General features: G+C 42.6%; 2 protein-coding genes across 3 annotated transcripts in view; one reads left to right on the top strand and one right to left on the bottom strand.

Moving 5' to 3' along the window:
• The first annotated feature begins 7,410 nt into the window (after positions 1-7,410).
• Positions 7,411-9,058, top strand: SAYSD1 (SAYSVFN motif domain containing 1). The gene is made up of 2 exons (XM_040057537.1): positions 7,411-7,767; positions 7,853-9,058. The coding sequence occupies exons 1-2, from the start codon at positions 7,411-7,413 to the stop codon at positions 8,141-8,143; spliced, it is 648 nt and encodes a 215-aa protein (XP_039913471.1). The 3' UTR covers positions 8,144-9,058.
• Positions 9,059-10,119: 1,061 nt separating this feature from the next.
• Positions 10,120-15,087, bottom strand: part of GLP1R (glucagon like peptide 1 receptor) — an 84,165-nt gene continuing 79,197 nt past the window's right edge. For both annotated transcript variants that reach the window (XM_040059928.2, XM_040059929.1), the window contains one exon: positions 10,120-12,908. In XM_040059928.2, coding sequence (XP_039915862.1) covers positions 12,741-12,908 — 168 coding nt within the window. In that variant the 3' untranslated portion in view covers positions 10,120-12,740. The remainder of the gene's footprint in view (positions 12,909-15,087) is intronic.

Here is a 15,087-nt window from a genome sequence, read left to right on the forward strand (position 1 = left end):
CAAAATTATAGGATAATATTGTTAAAAGTTTGCAATGTCCTGCCTATGAAAGCCATTTAGTCATCCTTCAGAAGAGCTGACAGAAGAATGTACTGCATCCTTTCCTGCCCTCTGAGATAAATAAATGATCCAGAAATGGTCCTCAGTCTCTTTCCGCCATCTGAAATATCTACTTAGCCACTATATACAAAGCATGATTTTCTTGGGTTTTTTTTTCCCCTTACTTTCATAGCTTCGTTGCTCAAATCATGGCCTATGAGGCCACAGTCAAGAGAAATACTGAAACTCTGGTCAAATTTGACAGCAGAGAGAACCCAGGCAGGAGGTTACATGCTGAACTTGCTGCAATGCTGAGTGTCCCTCAGGGTCAGCACAAAATGCTGAAACATAGTTTATGGTTTCTAAACCCACCAGAGGCAGGATGAACACATTTCTTACTGTGCTGGAACGGCCAGGCCAAGTTCTGAGCTTTACTTGCCATAAATTCAGAGGTAGCCCCATTCCAGGTTGTCTTTACAATCTAATATATAAGAAGTTAATCTTGCTTAGGTATTAATTGTCCTCCTCAAGAAATTTATGAGGTTTTTAGAATGCATAAGGTACAAGATTTATGAAGCATGCTTACAGTATAATAAATAGAATAAAAAGTAGCATGATCTTTTGTATGAGGCCCACAGGTCTTATCAAGCAGATAGCAAGGTATGAGCTCAGTTTGGTCCATCAAGAATGTAATCCCAACCCCAGTATAGTCCTGGCAAAATCCTCATTGACTTCAGTGGGGTCAGGTTTTAACCCCACAGGGTCACATCATTTCAGGAAAACCGAGGATGTGGTTTGGTGTCACTGTTTCTTTCGGACCCACTGGAGTGTCTCCAGCCTCATCTCTGCTATTTTCACAAGTTTCCTTGTTCTTATCTCCTCCCTGTGTCCTCTAGTCCCACCCACTGGGCTTTACCCTCTATATCGTATCTGTCTCTAACTGAGGAGGCTGTTCCTGAGTGCTTGACTTGGTGCTTGCTACGGGCTTTTTCAGGTCTCACAGTCAGACCCAAGCCAGGAAAGTAAGTTCAAGACAAAGTGGTAACTAGTGGAAGACGGAAGATTTTCCACTTTTTGAGGATGTCAGAGGAAGGCATTATGTCTTGGATTCTGGAGTATTGAACTCATGATTTTTTTTGCAAGTCAGGGTTGCCAGTGTGCTTAAATCAAAGATTTATTAATCTTTGATTATACATACGCTAAGTTACATTTTAATAGGAGAATACTTTTTCAGCAGTTAGCAAAGGCTGTATTTCTGCAAGTCCTTTGTGGATTCAAGACTTTCTTACATCTTTCTTTTCTTCATATTTTGATTTTCTTCCAGATCTTTATTCCATTTATTAGAACAAATACTGGCACGAAAAATAGTCTCTCTGTGAATTACACCTTATTAAATATAACTTAAAAAGGAAGGAACTCTGATTATAAAAGAGTTGTGAACTACTATTGCCTTTTTTACACTGGTTGTGCCTATTTGGGTCCCTGTGTTTTCTTTACAATCATGAAGATAAATTTGTTGGTATTTTCTTAATAAATTAAGAGTCATTATTTGGGGATAAGATCCAAAATAGCACGTAATCACCTAGAGCAGAGCTGAAATTTAATTAGACCCTTACACACAGATCCGTTGCAGTCTGGAGTCTGGCCCGATTCAAAATTACAGTTATTAGATGCGACATAAATAGAGCAGGTACAGCCACCTAAACAGGGGTGAGGGACTGGGACAGAATTTAGATTGCATGATTGCAATCCAAGACAGGCATACACAAAATCTTTGCTCTAGGGATTAGACACTCTTTGTTCGTGGGTGCTTCTGTGTGTCTACAGAAGTGCTGTCATACTAACTGAGCAGAGTATCCTCATGTCCTATTTTCTATGAAATTAATTAGGGATTCTCAAACCACTCATCGCTAGGGGTGGTAAATTGCTCTGGTACATGGCTGAGATATCAGATCGCTCTGGATTCAGCACAAAGCATTAAAAAGTAATCACCACTTCCATCAGAAAATGAATGGGTGCTTGGGGAACTTTGTACTTGTGGTGATGCCCACATTTTGCGTGATGTATCACCACAGGACCATTTCCTCCATGAACACCAGGTTTTTCACAGGTGATTCTGATGATGCCCCAGCCTTGACTTATTACATGGGTGGGATATAAAGCTTACTGCTCCTGCCTTACTCTAAGGATTCTCAAACCCATAAAAATTCTTTCCGCTACTGGAAGATGAATTTAGGGATTAAGTTCACTAGCAGTGTACCCACTTTTTATCTGTGTGTGCCATCCACCAATTTTCAGAGGTAAGCTCCAGCACAACCTTTGTGTATTACCAAAGGGAGCTTGGAGCTCAAAACTTCTGTTAAAACTGGCAGTCAGGTTTTTTTACTATTCTGTATCAGTTTGGAAAGAAGCAGTTGGTATATCAAATATCATTTTGGAAAAACATTTTCCTCAGTCATGCTGAAAGGCTCATTCTCTTGGTGGACTGTACGGTTTACTCCTGTTGTTGAAAGCATTTAGGGAAGGCCTTATCCCTAAAGTTTGTCATCTATCACTCCTGGTGGTGAACATCATAATATTCCAAAATCCACTGTAGGTGTTGGGACAAAAAGGAGACAATGAAGAGGAGAAATTGCCAAAAAGAGGAAACCGATAATATTTCCATACAATCTAACAGCTTGCCAGAAGTAATAGTTTGGACTTTTGTTCTATAGATTATGTGGAGATATACAAAATCAACTACTTTATTCTAAATAAGCTCTTTTCTTTCATTTAGAGCCCAGGGGGAAGAAGAATGCCATGATATCTCCCTCCTTCATCTTGTAGTCTGCTGAATAATTTGTGGTAATTCAGAAATAGCTCCAAGCCCTTACACCTGGTGTACCTATTGCAGGGGTGCAGTTGAAGCCTCACCCTTAGTTGAACCATTTATAGGGAAATTATATTTATCAGCAAGAGCCTGAGGTTCCAACCAGCTGGCTGGAATGCACAGTTACAACTCCAATGCTAGAGAAGCTGTTCTGCAGGATGATCTGTCCTATACCAGGCAGAGGCTTGAAGGCATGAGAAAAGGTTGCTGCAATAGCTTTCTGGGCACTCTGCTCCTCTAAAAATGAAGCCCATTAGTGTTCTTCTACCTCTTGTTTTTTTGTAGATGTGGCTACACTTGCAGCCAATGTGAGCATTAAAGTCTACAGTGCACTCTCAATGACAGGCTTCTGAACACTGTGTACGTGTGTTAAGGGGGTAATGTAGCTCACTTCTGTCTTCTCACTCTTTATTCACCTTCTAGCATCTAGAATTTTCTACATCTTTAACTGCAATGGATTAAAGGAAATAGATGTGGAACCAGAACTCAGATCTACAATTGGTTTTAAGATCTTGTCTGACATTCTTTTCACTTCATTTTCTCTGTCTGGGGAAATGTTATTACAGCATCTAGGTACATTTAAGTGCTGTTGTGTTCCAGTGCTATACAATCCAGTGCTATGCAAATATTTTTTATATTCATTGTATAGCAAATTAATTGCTATACAGTGAATATAAAAAATATTCACACCAAGCCCAAAGAGCTGTATTTCCAACTTCACAAAATAATTAAGTTACTTTTTTTAAAAAAAAAGGTTCGCAAAGAGGATTCTGATTAAACTCAGCATTATGTTGGCAGACAGGAGAGACGAAACAGGTTTCTTTTCACTCAAGTTATGAAGAATATCAAGTGGCAAAAAAAAATCAAAAGACAGTATTCCAAATTTTTGAAGTTTTAAAACAGTTTTCAAATCTCTGACTTTGGAATCAGATCAAAGTCATGAACATAGCAAAACAATCCCACCTAGAGTGCTCATTGGGTGTTATCTTCCAAAAGCAGTAAAATAGCTCATCTCCCTTTTCTGTTACAATGATTTTACTAAATATCTGACATTTACTGCTGACATTGAACTACTGAGGGATTTTTTTTTTCTGTTTTCCCTCAAATGGAAGTTTCTCATTATATGATGAGGAACATTTCAGAATTGTGACAGAAATATTAATAACTCTGCTTTGTCTAATTTAAAATATGTTTGAATATAGAGCACTTCAGGATATAAAGCAGGAACAAAAGTGCTAGTGTCTCAGAACTCTTTAGCATGCACTGCTGAATATACAAATGCCACCTTTTGAAACCATACAGACATGAAAATTTGTAATTGAGAAGCTAAACGAGTTCAATAAAAAGACAGAAAAAAAAATCTTTATGTCTAATGGCAAAGTACCCTGATGCTGCTATTTTAGGAAGGAAAATTAATGATCTTTTTTTTACAAAGGAAGCAGTTCTTCTCTGTAGTTTAGAACTGATTGGTAAATGGATATGCAGAAAGCTCTCTATGGAATTAGACAAATATGAATCTGTGCACTTCAATCTATTTTATACATGTTCTGCAAGACCTCAACAACCAGAGCTAATGCTCCCTCAGCTCCATTGAACTAATTAAGCTAGGTCATTATATTAATAATGGGGTGCCCTTCTGTCTGCATTTATGGCACTTAGCAAGTCAGTGTGAGTGTGAACACTTTTCTCACGAAGGAGAGAGCTCCTGGCAATGAATCAGATTAATCCATCAAGCTAATTAATGTGACTTGATTACTGTTGATATCCGAAGAAGCTGGCATACACAAACAGGTATCTGCAGCAGTAGGAACAAGCAGTAGGAAGCAAGCAACAACACTCCAAACAACCGGGCAAGGCCCCAAGCCTGTAGTATTGAGCAAGGAGGTGGCTGACACCAAGACCTGGTGAGAGGCTGCTGATGTGGCACATGCAAAGGGTGCCACACGACCTGAGTGTTGCTATCAACACTTCAGTTAACTCAGCTGGGTTGGTATTTTGCCACAATTAGTTCTAATGCCATCTGTCATGTAAAAATACTTCATCTAATTAGTTTTCACTTCCTTCCTTAAGGGGCATGAAAGAGTGAACATGTTTGAAAATTAATTAGGAAAAATTCTGCAGTCACCACCCCAAAAGTGTAAAATCAACTGCACTTTGGGTATGGCTTTGCCAGCTTTCTTGTTCTGTCTATTCTTTCACTTCCTTTAGCTCACTTGCTGATAGAGGGCCATAGACAAAGTTCTTAATGGCTTGGAACCTTAATTCCTTAAGCTGACAATAATTGCATAAGAACAGAATGCAATGATTCTTCTCTGTCATAAATATTAAAATATAATAAAAAAGTTGATTGCTGGGATAGAGGAAAAGGTTTCAAAATCGCTGAAGTGGAAATTTATAAAGAACAAAGGTTCCCTTCTTGGCAGAGAGAAATACGCATGTGAACAGCTTTGTATTATGATTTAGTATTAAACAAGTTTAAAAAAAAAATTAAGTTTTTAAAGTGATCTTAATGCTGCCTCCCAGAAGTTGATAAGCAGTTCCAGAACTTCCTTTATGAAGAATGCAGCTTTAGAGACCTATCAATAGCACCCAACATTTTTGATTCATCATTGGCTGTGGCACAAGGGGAGAAGTACTTGATTCATAGTCTCACACCTACAAACCCACTACATTCAATTTGTTTTTCTCATAAACAGAAGAAGGCATGAAGTGATTCAAGTCCCACAGAAGTGTTCTTCAGCCTCTCCATGTCCCCTCTGCCCTCCTAACCACAGGCTAGGAATTGAAAGATTAAGCTTGGTAAACTGCCAAGAACTTCTGGAGGCAGTGGAGTAGGGAACAAATTGTTCATATGGTCTGTTAAACAAACAAACAAACAAAATGAAATGTCTACACAATTAAGCTGTTTGTTTAAAACAGGATATATTGACGTAATTCAAGACTTTATGGATACAAATATGTTTACGTATTTATCTGCAGTGCAACACTCACTTAGAGATGAAGTTACTGGAGTGCTCTTAAGCTTCAAAGGCATGATTCATGACACTCTTTTATGTTTCCTAACAACACATGGCAATATAGGTAGCCCTATAAAATAGCCATAAAATAGCAATTTTGATGCATAATAGCAAATACATACTAAACCCAGTAAATCTTGAGTAAAATCTGACAACATAGGAACCACTTGGTGCAGCTTGCAAAGGTGGAATTTTATATATTATTCACACAAAACTATTAGTTTGACTAATGAAGTCTACAGAACAAGGAGCTGTTTCCACGAACAGTAGAACAAGAGGAAGGAAAAAAAAATAAATAATGTTCTGTGCAGGCTATCTTAAAACATTTTTGACTGTTATTTCAAAATCAAATTTCCACAAATAAAGAGAAAAAAATTTATTCATTGCAGCACTCTCTGCAAAGTCGGAAGGTTAAAAGAAAGTCATTTTGTAACCAAGCATAAAATAGGCATTTGAAAAATGATTTAGCTGGGAAAAAACACAATTTTTTCCACATTAAGATAACTTAAGAACACCCAATTTGATTTTTATTAGACTTCTCATATTCACTTCTGAGCTGACACATGCATGAGACATTCAGCCCCAAAGGTCACTTCTGAGAAGGCTATAAGTAACTGGAAAGAAGCACTGCAGGATGAAATGATGGCTCATTGCTAACTATTACTGCTGGAGAGTGATGGATATTTTACTCCTGAGGCTAAGAGACAGATTCTGTAAATAAATTTTTATTTCTTGGCAGTGCCGAGAGCTGAAACATGATGCGAATAGAGTTAGTTTTCCCAATGTTATCATTTGATTTAAAGAGAGAGTGGGACGGACGCTGACAAGGCCCGTGAGCCTGTGCTGGAACCACCACAGGCTTTTCTCCAGGGCCAGCAGCGGGTGGCACGGGGCGAGCCCTGGCTCCTGGCACCACACGGTGAATGGCCGAGCCCAGCGCGGTGCTCTCCTCCCGCTCACTGCCCTGTCCCAGCCGCTCAGCGCTCTGCTGCGGCCTCCACTGGAACGGCCAACGCACATGGCGCTGCTCAGCCCGGCTGTGAGCACCTCATTCCCCCTCCCCAGGCTTTGGTCGCTCCAGTCTCTCCGTCCCCGCTTCCTCGTGGTGCCAACACTAGTCACAACACTAGAGGTTGTTTTTAGCCCAGAGAAGAGGCGGCTTCGGGGGAGGCTGTAGCCTGTAACGCTCAGCCCCTTCTCCCAGGCAACCAGCGACAGGACAAGAAGACGCGACCTCAGGCTGCACCAGAGGAGGTTTAGGTTGGATGGTAGGAGGAATTTCTTCACAAAAGGTCTGATTAGACAGACCTTTTGTGGAGAAATGGAAGGAATAGCCTGCTCAGGGAGGTGGTAGAGTCACATTCTCTAGAGGTGTTCAAGAAATGACTGGACGTGGCATTTAACGCCATGATCGATTTGATTTGGTGTTAGGTCACGGGTGGACTACAATTCAGACGCCTTTTCCTACATAATAACTGGGTGAAAATGAAACACGAGAGGCCTCTGGTGAATTACAGCTTTTCTCCACAGCGAGCCGCCGGCCTCGCCGCCCACGCCGAACAGCGAGCTGCGGCAGCCCAGCTGCCCGGGGCTCCGCTCGCTGACACCGAGCCCCTCCGGCGGCTCCCCGGCCCCGCCTCCTCCCCGGGCCGTCACGGGCCCTGGCGCAGGCGCGGCTCGGCCATGGCGGCGGCCGTGGAGCGGCGCCTCGCCCAGTTCCGCGCCGCCCGCGGCAGCGCTGCCGCCGCTCCGCGCCCCGCCGAGGCGCCGGGGAAGGCCGCGGCTCCGGAGGCCGCCGAGGGACGGCGAGCAGCCGCGGCGGGCCCGGGCGGCGGCGCTCAGGTGAGCACCGAGGCGGGCGGGGCGGGGCGGGGAGCGCGGCTGCCGGCCGGTGCCTGACGCCACGTCTCTCCGCCGCCTTCCGCAGGTCCGCGCCGGCGTGGCGGCGGCTCCGGTGTGGGCGCGCCCGCTGCTGCTGAAGGTGCTGCTGTGGGCCGTACTGCTTGCGCTGTTCGCGGAGCTGGAACTCGGGCTGCCCTACTTCGTCCTGTCCCTGCTCTACTGGATGTACGCCGGCACCCGCGGCCCCGCCGAGCGGCGGCCCGGCGAGCTCAGCGCCTACTCCGTCTTCAACCCCGGCTGTACGGCCATCGCCGGGACGCTGAGTGCCGAGCAGCTGGAGCGGGAGCTGCACTACCGGCCCGCCGCGGGCAGGTAGCGCCCGGCCCGGCGCTGTGCTGCTCCGGGACAGCCGCCGCGCCGAGGAAGGGCCGGGGCGTGGCGCAGTGAAATGGGGTTTGTTCCTATGCAAAAAGCCGCCCGAGCCTTACTGCTGGCCCCGTGTTCCCCGGCGGCGGCCGGTCCCGAATAAAGCCGTAGCAAAGCATGCGCTCTGGTCTCGTTTCCTGGGGCCGGGCAGCTGTTTCGGCCGCTGTGGAGCGGCCCCGAGAGGCACGGCCTTTGTCACAGCGGCGGCTGTCAGCTGGAGGGCTTCCGAGGGCTTCGCCACAGGTGACAGCAAGGCTGGCGTTTGACACCTGCAGTAGAAGGTGCAGCCCGCTGCTGCTCTCCTCTGCACCGGCTGGAAATCGCGTTCCAAAGAAAGGACATGAAGCAATAGCCATATACCTAAAATAGGCCGCTGCTTTGTTTTGCAGTGGTGTTTTTCATCTAACACAAATATCAGATTATAATTCCCTTTTTGCTTCACATTACAGTTTTCATAACTATAAGCCAAAAAAATACTTATTCCTGGCAGGTGTATTTGTATGATCCTCTGCTGTTTTTAATATGTAGATCATTGCAGTGAGCCAGACCTGATCAGCAAAGTGCTCAAAGCATGTAAAAAACACATCAATGGGGCATTTGAGAACACGTTTTAGTGTTGAACGTGGTGGTGATGCTACATAGACAGTTGGACTTAATGGTCTTAAGACTTAATCTTAAAGGTCTTTTCCAACCATAATTTTATGATTCATTAAGTCATCACTTTGAAGAGCAGCTGCTAGAACTTATCTCTCTGAGGACAGAGATGAGAAGGAAAGTCACACATTAGTCTTTCACATCCCATTCCATTATGTCTTTTCTAATTTAACAGTTAAACACATTGTTAAGGCTTGACTCAACCCAAGTTTCATCATTGGTTGTAGAAACAAAATAAAGTGGTGCTTTGAATTTAACTGGACTAGTAAGAGAGTAGTAGATTAAAGCACATGTAATATGTTAACACTGCTGAGCATCTCACAATATCTCTCCACAGCACTCTCACAATTTCTATCTTGGGCTGTTGTATCAATTCCAAGTCCTTTTGCTTTTTAAAGGCAAAAAATTTTGTCACATGCACATATTCTGCCATCCTCCAGCAAAAACCTCCTAGAGTTTTCATTATTCTTACTGATTCCTTTTGACTCTATAACATGCTGCATTTTGGATTTGATTAAGGTAGGCTCAGGAGGGTCAAAGGACTCTTCGTAGTGGACACACAGTGGAACATAAAAAGAATTGTTTCCTTGGAAGAACCACAGACTGTGAATCTTTCTGTTCTTAAAAAATAATCTAATTACAAGGTAGGAAGTAGTTAGATGATACTCAAAACACCTGTAAGCAATGACATTTTGTGAGTTGAAACTTTATTCACAACAATAAAAATAAACAGCGTAGTGTTTATAGGGAGTTGATAATCTGACATCTTGTACAGTTCAGTTCTGTGGGTATTTTTTTAAAATAAGGAAATATATGCAAATAAATATTAAATATAAGGTAAGATCCATGAAATTATAAAAATTCATAGCAGCAATGCTGGAGATAAAGTTTTCACTTGCTTTATAGACTCTAGCTGCATTATGTCCAGGTGGATTTATCGACTCTTGTATTTAATGCTTCATGAAACAAGTTACCACAATAAGTGAGCATGAAGCCAAAAGGCACAAGAAATAAAAATTGACACAGTTCATCTGTTCCAGTGCTTTGTGTTGGTTTGCTTATTTCATGCTACTCAAATAAATGTACTTTAGGCATTGTGAGATAGAGATGGCATGAATAACAAAGGCCTGTAAAAGGTTTTACTGAAGTAGATAAAGTATGATGGAGAAATTGGCATTGAGGCCTTGCTCAATCTCTAAATACACAAAGACTATAATTCTTCTTGGTGGTAATTACTTCCACTGAGTTGTTTTGAGAGGGGATTTAAAAAGGTTTGAACAAGTGAGAGCTTAATTAGAAAAAAATTTCCTCTGCAGTCTTCTGCTTGGCTAAGGCCTCACTTAGGTACCTTACTCTTCTCTTGTATTCCAACAAAGCAGAAGTCACCCAGATAACTAAAGTTACTCCTGTGGGCCCAAAGCCCTCAGTTCACAGATGAGTAGGAGGGACAAGAACAGCTTACTAATTCAAAAACATGTCAAGCTGTTGAATCTTGCCTGCAATAGCAACTAAGTACAGGTTTGTTACCACACATGGGAATGCTCTCTATTCCCATGTCTGTCCTCTTGAGTTTGTTACACGCACTTGTTTGTCCAGCACAGCAGTGAGTTAAAACACTTCTGTAACGTCCTGTTGTTATAGCAAAACTATCATCTTACCAACAGCTGCACAAGCAGCAGAAACTTTTTTCCCAGGTTTGCACACAACTAAGCAAGACCAGCATTCACTCTTGAATATTAATGAGTGAAATTATTCCCCACAGTGTGCATTAAGCCACAGCTGTAAACTGCATCTGTCACCATGCTGCCCTTTCACCTGCCAGTGATGATCTTTAGTACTTTATTCCTATTACCGCTTCAGGGTTGGTGTTGGATAGAAACATGAAGCAGACTCTGTACATACAGGAAGCTAATTAATTAACTTGTAGGACAGCGGTTAGTGCCTGCATGTAGTAGACAAGTATTGTATTGTCACACAACACAGAAGCTAGTTATTAAATATACAGAAGAACTCGAAGTGCTTCATTCCAAAGTCAGCTCTGCAACTGATGTTGGGGAGGGAAGGCCTGGAAGCAGCCTGCAGAGAAGCCAGCATGCCAAAGACACATAAGCCAGCCTGAGAACTGTGGTGGATTTCTGCAAACATGTCATTCTCCCTGGAGCTCAATTACAAGCATTAGAGCAGAAGAAGGTAGCACATCCTCTTTAATTCAATTCTACCCTTATGATTGCAAAACTAATCCATGCTGTTGGCAATTAGGATTCTAATACAATGATTAAATAATCCATGCAAAGCAACCTAGCTTCAGGCAGGAAAGATGCTGAGTTACATCCCGGAATATCCAGTCCACTTTCTTGGCAATAGGGGCTGTGAATGCAAGTGCAAAGAGACTTGAAAATAGGGAGGGTTATTTCTGCTGAGTAGTTGTAACTGCTTATTACAAGAAACCTGCGACCAGGGAGATTCTCAGAGCTAGTCTTTGGCACTTTGCCTCTTTGTTGTAAAGGGAGCCCAAGTAAGAGCAAAGTAAAGATGTCCAAAGCTTGTTTTTAAGTGATGCAACGTTAACATCCTGCTGCTGAAGGTACTTCTCCTTGTCCTCAGCAATTCTTGTCAACATCAGAACATCAGGGAGGGAACACATTACATAGTGCAGATGCAGTCACTGCACGAGCCCTTGTGGTTTTAAACAGATGGAAAAAACCTCATGGAGTTCAGGATTTTTTTTTTTTTTTTTTTTGGAATGCCGGTGATGGGAAGCTGGCAGGCTCAGGAGGATGGCAGCCCACCCCGGGAGCTGTCCAGCTGTCCTTGGTCCTGAACCCGCGCCCTGTGCAAGGGCCACCTCCCCCTCTGCATGCGTGGGCACTTCGCGTCACAGGAGAGAAGGACCAAGGCCGGAGGGGAAACACAACCGAGCACACAATGCCAGCTACCGAATCTTTGCAATGAGGAGAGGTCTGCTGAGACCAGCAGTGGCCGCAAGCTGACTTCTTCCTGTGTGTTTGCACCCACAAGAAGCAGAGTAAAGCTCAGACAGGAAAAGTTCTCTTGAAACACAAGCCAACAACAACATCTCTGTGAACGAATGCCTGTGTGCCCACCAGATGGGCAGACTAGCACTAACAGTGGAAGGGCTGTGAATGCAGGGGATATTTCCATCCATGTCAACAGAGAGAAGGTGCACCTACTCCTAGCAGAGGAGGTTTCTAACGTACTGCATTTTTGTTTTGTTTGGGTTTCTGTATTTTCTGTATTTTAAGTGAAGCTTAAAGATAGCATTCAGAAGTGTTCACTACACTACCCGCTGTATGCTGATGGACTTTCAGGATGCTGTTCTTCACCTACCCAGAAAACAGATTAGCATATTTTCACCTTTAACTTTGGGAAACCCCTGCTACAAAACTGATTCTTCCCTGAAACTCAAATTGTGTCCCATTAATTTTTTTTTTTTTTTTCTAAAAATGGTGATGGTTCCTTACCCTATCGCCAGAAAAGTCTAAATGTGTTTTTTGGCAATAATCATATTCTATATCCTTGTAATTTAATCAGTCGATCACTCGGCTCACCCACTCAACAGTAATAAGCCATTGACCCTGTGGTTTCAGACTGGATCAATGCTAAGTTCTGGACCCCCGGAGGCCTTCTGTGCAAATAGGAAGAAATTCTTTTAATTTACTTTAGACGTGACCAATTTTTCCTCTGATGTGTTGATTACATTAGCAGATTGCTTTCCCTAGAAACCTTTGTCCAACAGCCTACAGGCGATGAGCAGCATACGCTTAAGTTTCTTGCTGGAGATGGCAAACTTAAGCCACTTGCTTGGGTATTTAAGGGTTTTCAGATGTACTATACAGTTCATTGCTCTCAGTCTGATTTCACCTGCAGAAATCTCAGCTGAATGTGGCCTGACAAGTGGCAGCATAAACGCTGCTACCTACTGTGCCCCCACTACTGATGCTGTTGGCCGGACACTTCAGAGGTTTCATGCTGCTGTCTCTCTGGACATACAAGTGTTCCAATCTCCAGCGCTCCCAGCTTTTCCGAAACTCCATCTGAACCTAACAGAAGCAAAGAAGAAACCAAAAGGAATGAATTTGGAACTAATCAGCTCTTTAAATTACTCCATCAGAAAAAAACAAGGATACCACACTACTGAGAAAAGCTGGAAGTGCCTTAAACCTGCAATATTATTGCTTCCAATTATCCAATTATCTCATTAATCCATTGTAGGCCATTCCACATTTAAAATAATGATGACATTCATTTTTACTTGTAGGAAAAAAGCTCTTTTATGCACCAGAAAATATTACTTTGATTATTTAGCTCTAAATTGTATTCACCTGCAATACTGATTGTACTCTGTGCCCTACCAGTACTAACAATTAAGCTGACTTTGCTTATCAGCCATGAAACAGCTGAAAAGACTGGCTTTCTGCTCAATAGTACACCACAGGTATTCTTAAGAGTTTAACATCTTTATGTCCTGAATTATTTTTGTTCTTTGAATATTTATGTGGGGTTTTTTATTTCACACAAAACCAAATGTTTTTCAGAATTGAAAATGGCAATTAAGCAAGGTAGAGACTGTTTTTGTTTCCCATTTAAATAGCAATTGCAGTGTCGCATTCTAGATACTACTTTTTCTTAAAGCTATAAAGTATGCTCATCTAGTCACCTAGGTTCTGGGTTAAACTGTGTAACCTCTGCACTGGTTTGGAAGATTATCCAGGATTTTATAACGGCTAATCAAGAACAGAATTAGATTTTCCTGTTCCATGGGCAAAGTTCTTGCCACTTGACTGAAGTAAGAACCTCCATTAGCTTTTAAAGCATAAGGTAGAGGACATAAAATTTCACAGTTGTTATTCTAGATAAAGGCGGGAGTGCAACCACAGTAATAAGTTCATTATGGTGTGTACTTCAGCCTGGAAATAAGTTCACTGCAGGTGGGTCACTTAAGGGAGCCTTCTCTGGAGAGATGCTTTCTCTTTTATTTTAGGATCTTATACTGACTACCAAGAGACTAAGTAGGCTGGTGGCAGTTTCAGCACAGGTTTGTCATCATGCCCAGGCTGTTGAAACCTTCATATTCTGAGGGAAACTTCCTAGGGAACCAGCTGCTGTATGCCTGCTTTCTTTGCTTGTTCACTGTGAAATACTGAATTTGAGAGGCAGTCCTAAAAAAGGAGCAAAGCCTTACAAAACTAATTGTCTTCCCCTGGTGGGCACCTCTATCAGTCCTTGTCAGCTCTGGGTAAAGCCATTGTATTGAATGTCCTGGTGGAACCAACTGTAAAACTCTGTTCCTGACAATCTGCCAGAATCCAGAATCTGACCTCCACCCTCACAACCAAATGGGTCAGAAGGAAAGATGCTGAGACAGATGCTTGTATTTTATCATGGTAAGGGGGGTTTGTTGTGTCAAAAGAGAAACACAGTGTGTCTGGAATAGCTTGGCATAGAAGAATGAGGGAGAATGGTCAGATGAAGGCAGAAATGCAGGAACCACAGTGTCTGCAGGAAAAGAATTGACCATGTTACCACTCCACTACTTGACACCTTTTGTGGGCATGGAAAACAGTAAGCACTGGGAAAAAGCTGTTGTAGGCATTTACTGGAAAACCCTGAATGAAAGCATGACTGTAGTGACTGAAGAGTAAGTCAGTGAGCAACAGAAATAGGTACCTTTAGGTCAGTCAAAGGGAGGAAATGAATCTTTACTCCAGCTGGACATGACAGGCTTGAGCTACGATACAAACAGCCTGCAATATTGAGATAAAGTGAATGGAAGACCTGAACAAAATAATGTAGGAATGGGTCTATCTTAGGAATAGATATGACTGGCATAATATCAGTTTTCTCTCCAGGGGTTAGAAGAGGATAGGGAGCAGCTCTGCAACCTGTGCTGAATTGAGCTTTCACCTAGATGGCTTTGAATGTATAAGCAAGGGAATTGGTAAAGATTTATTTTGCAGAGGCAGTTCCTGAGCACAGAAGTAGATCTACAGATCTTTCAGCAAAATAATTATCCTGGTAACTTCGCTGTGTTGATAAGATTCCCCAGAAATAAGCTATACAGGAAAAAGGATCCCAAAATCAAAGCTCCCAAGATGTGCTGATTTTGACTGGGGTATAGTTAATTTTATTCACAGCAGCTACTACGGGGCTGTGTTTTGAATTTGTGCTGGAAACAAGTGTTGGTAATATAGAGATGCTTTTGTTATTGCTGACCAGGGC

Source organism: Hirundo rustica, chromosome 3 (assembly GCF_015227805.2).
Source record: "Hirundo rustica isolate bHirRus1 chromosome 3, bHirRus1.pri.v3, whole genome shotgun sequence".
NCBI classification, from domain to species: Eukaryota; Metazoa; Chordata; class Aves; order Passeriformes; family Hirundinidae; genus Hirundo; species Hirundo rustica.

Coding starts and splice junctions, on each gene's coding strand:
- SAYSD1 (XM_040057537.1), top strand. CDS start 7,411: ATGAAACACGAGAGGCCTCTGGTGAATTACAGCTTTTCTCCACAGCGA. Junction 7,768..7,852: donor GCCCGGGCGGCGGCGCTCAG/GTGAGCACCGAG, acceptor CGCCTTCCGCAG/GTCCGCGCCGGCGTGGCGGC.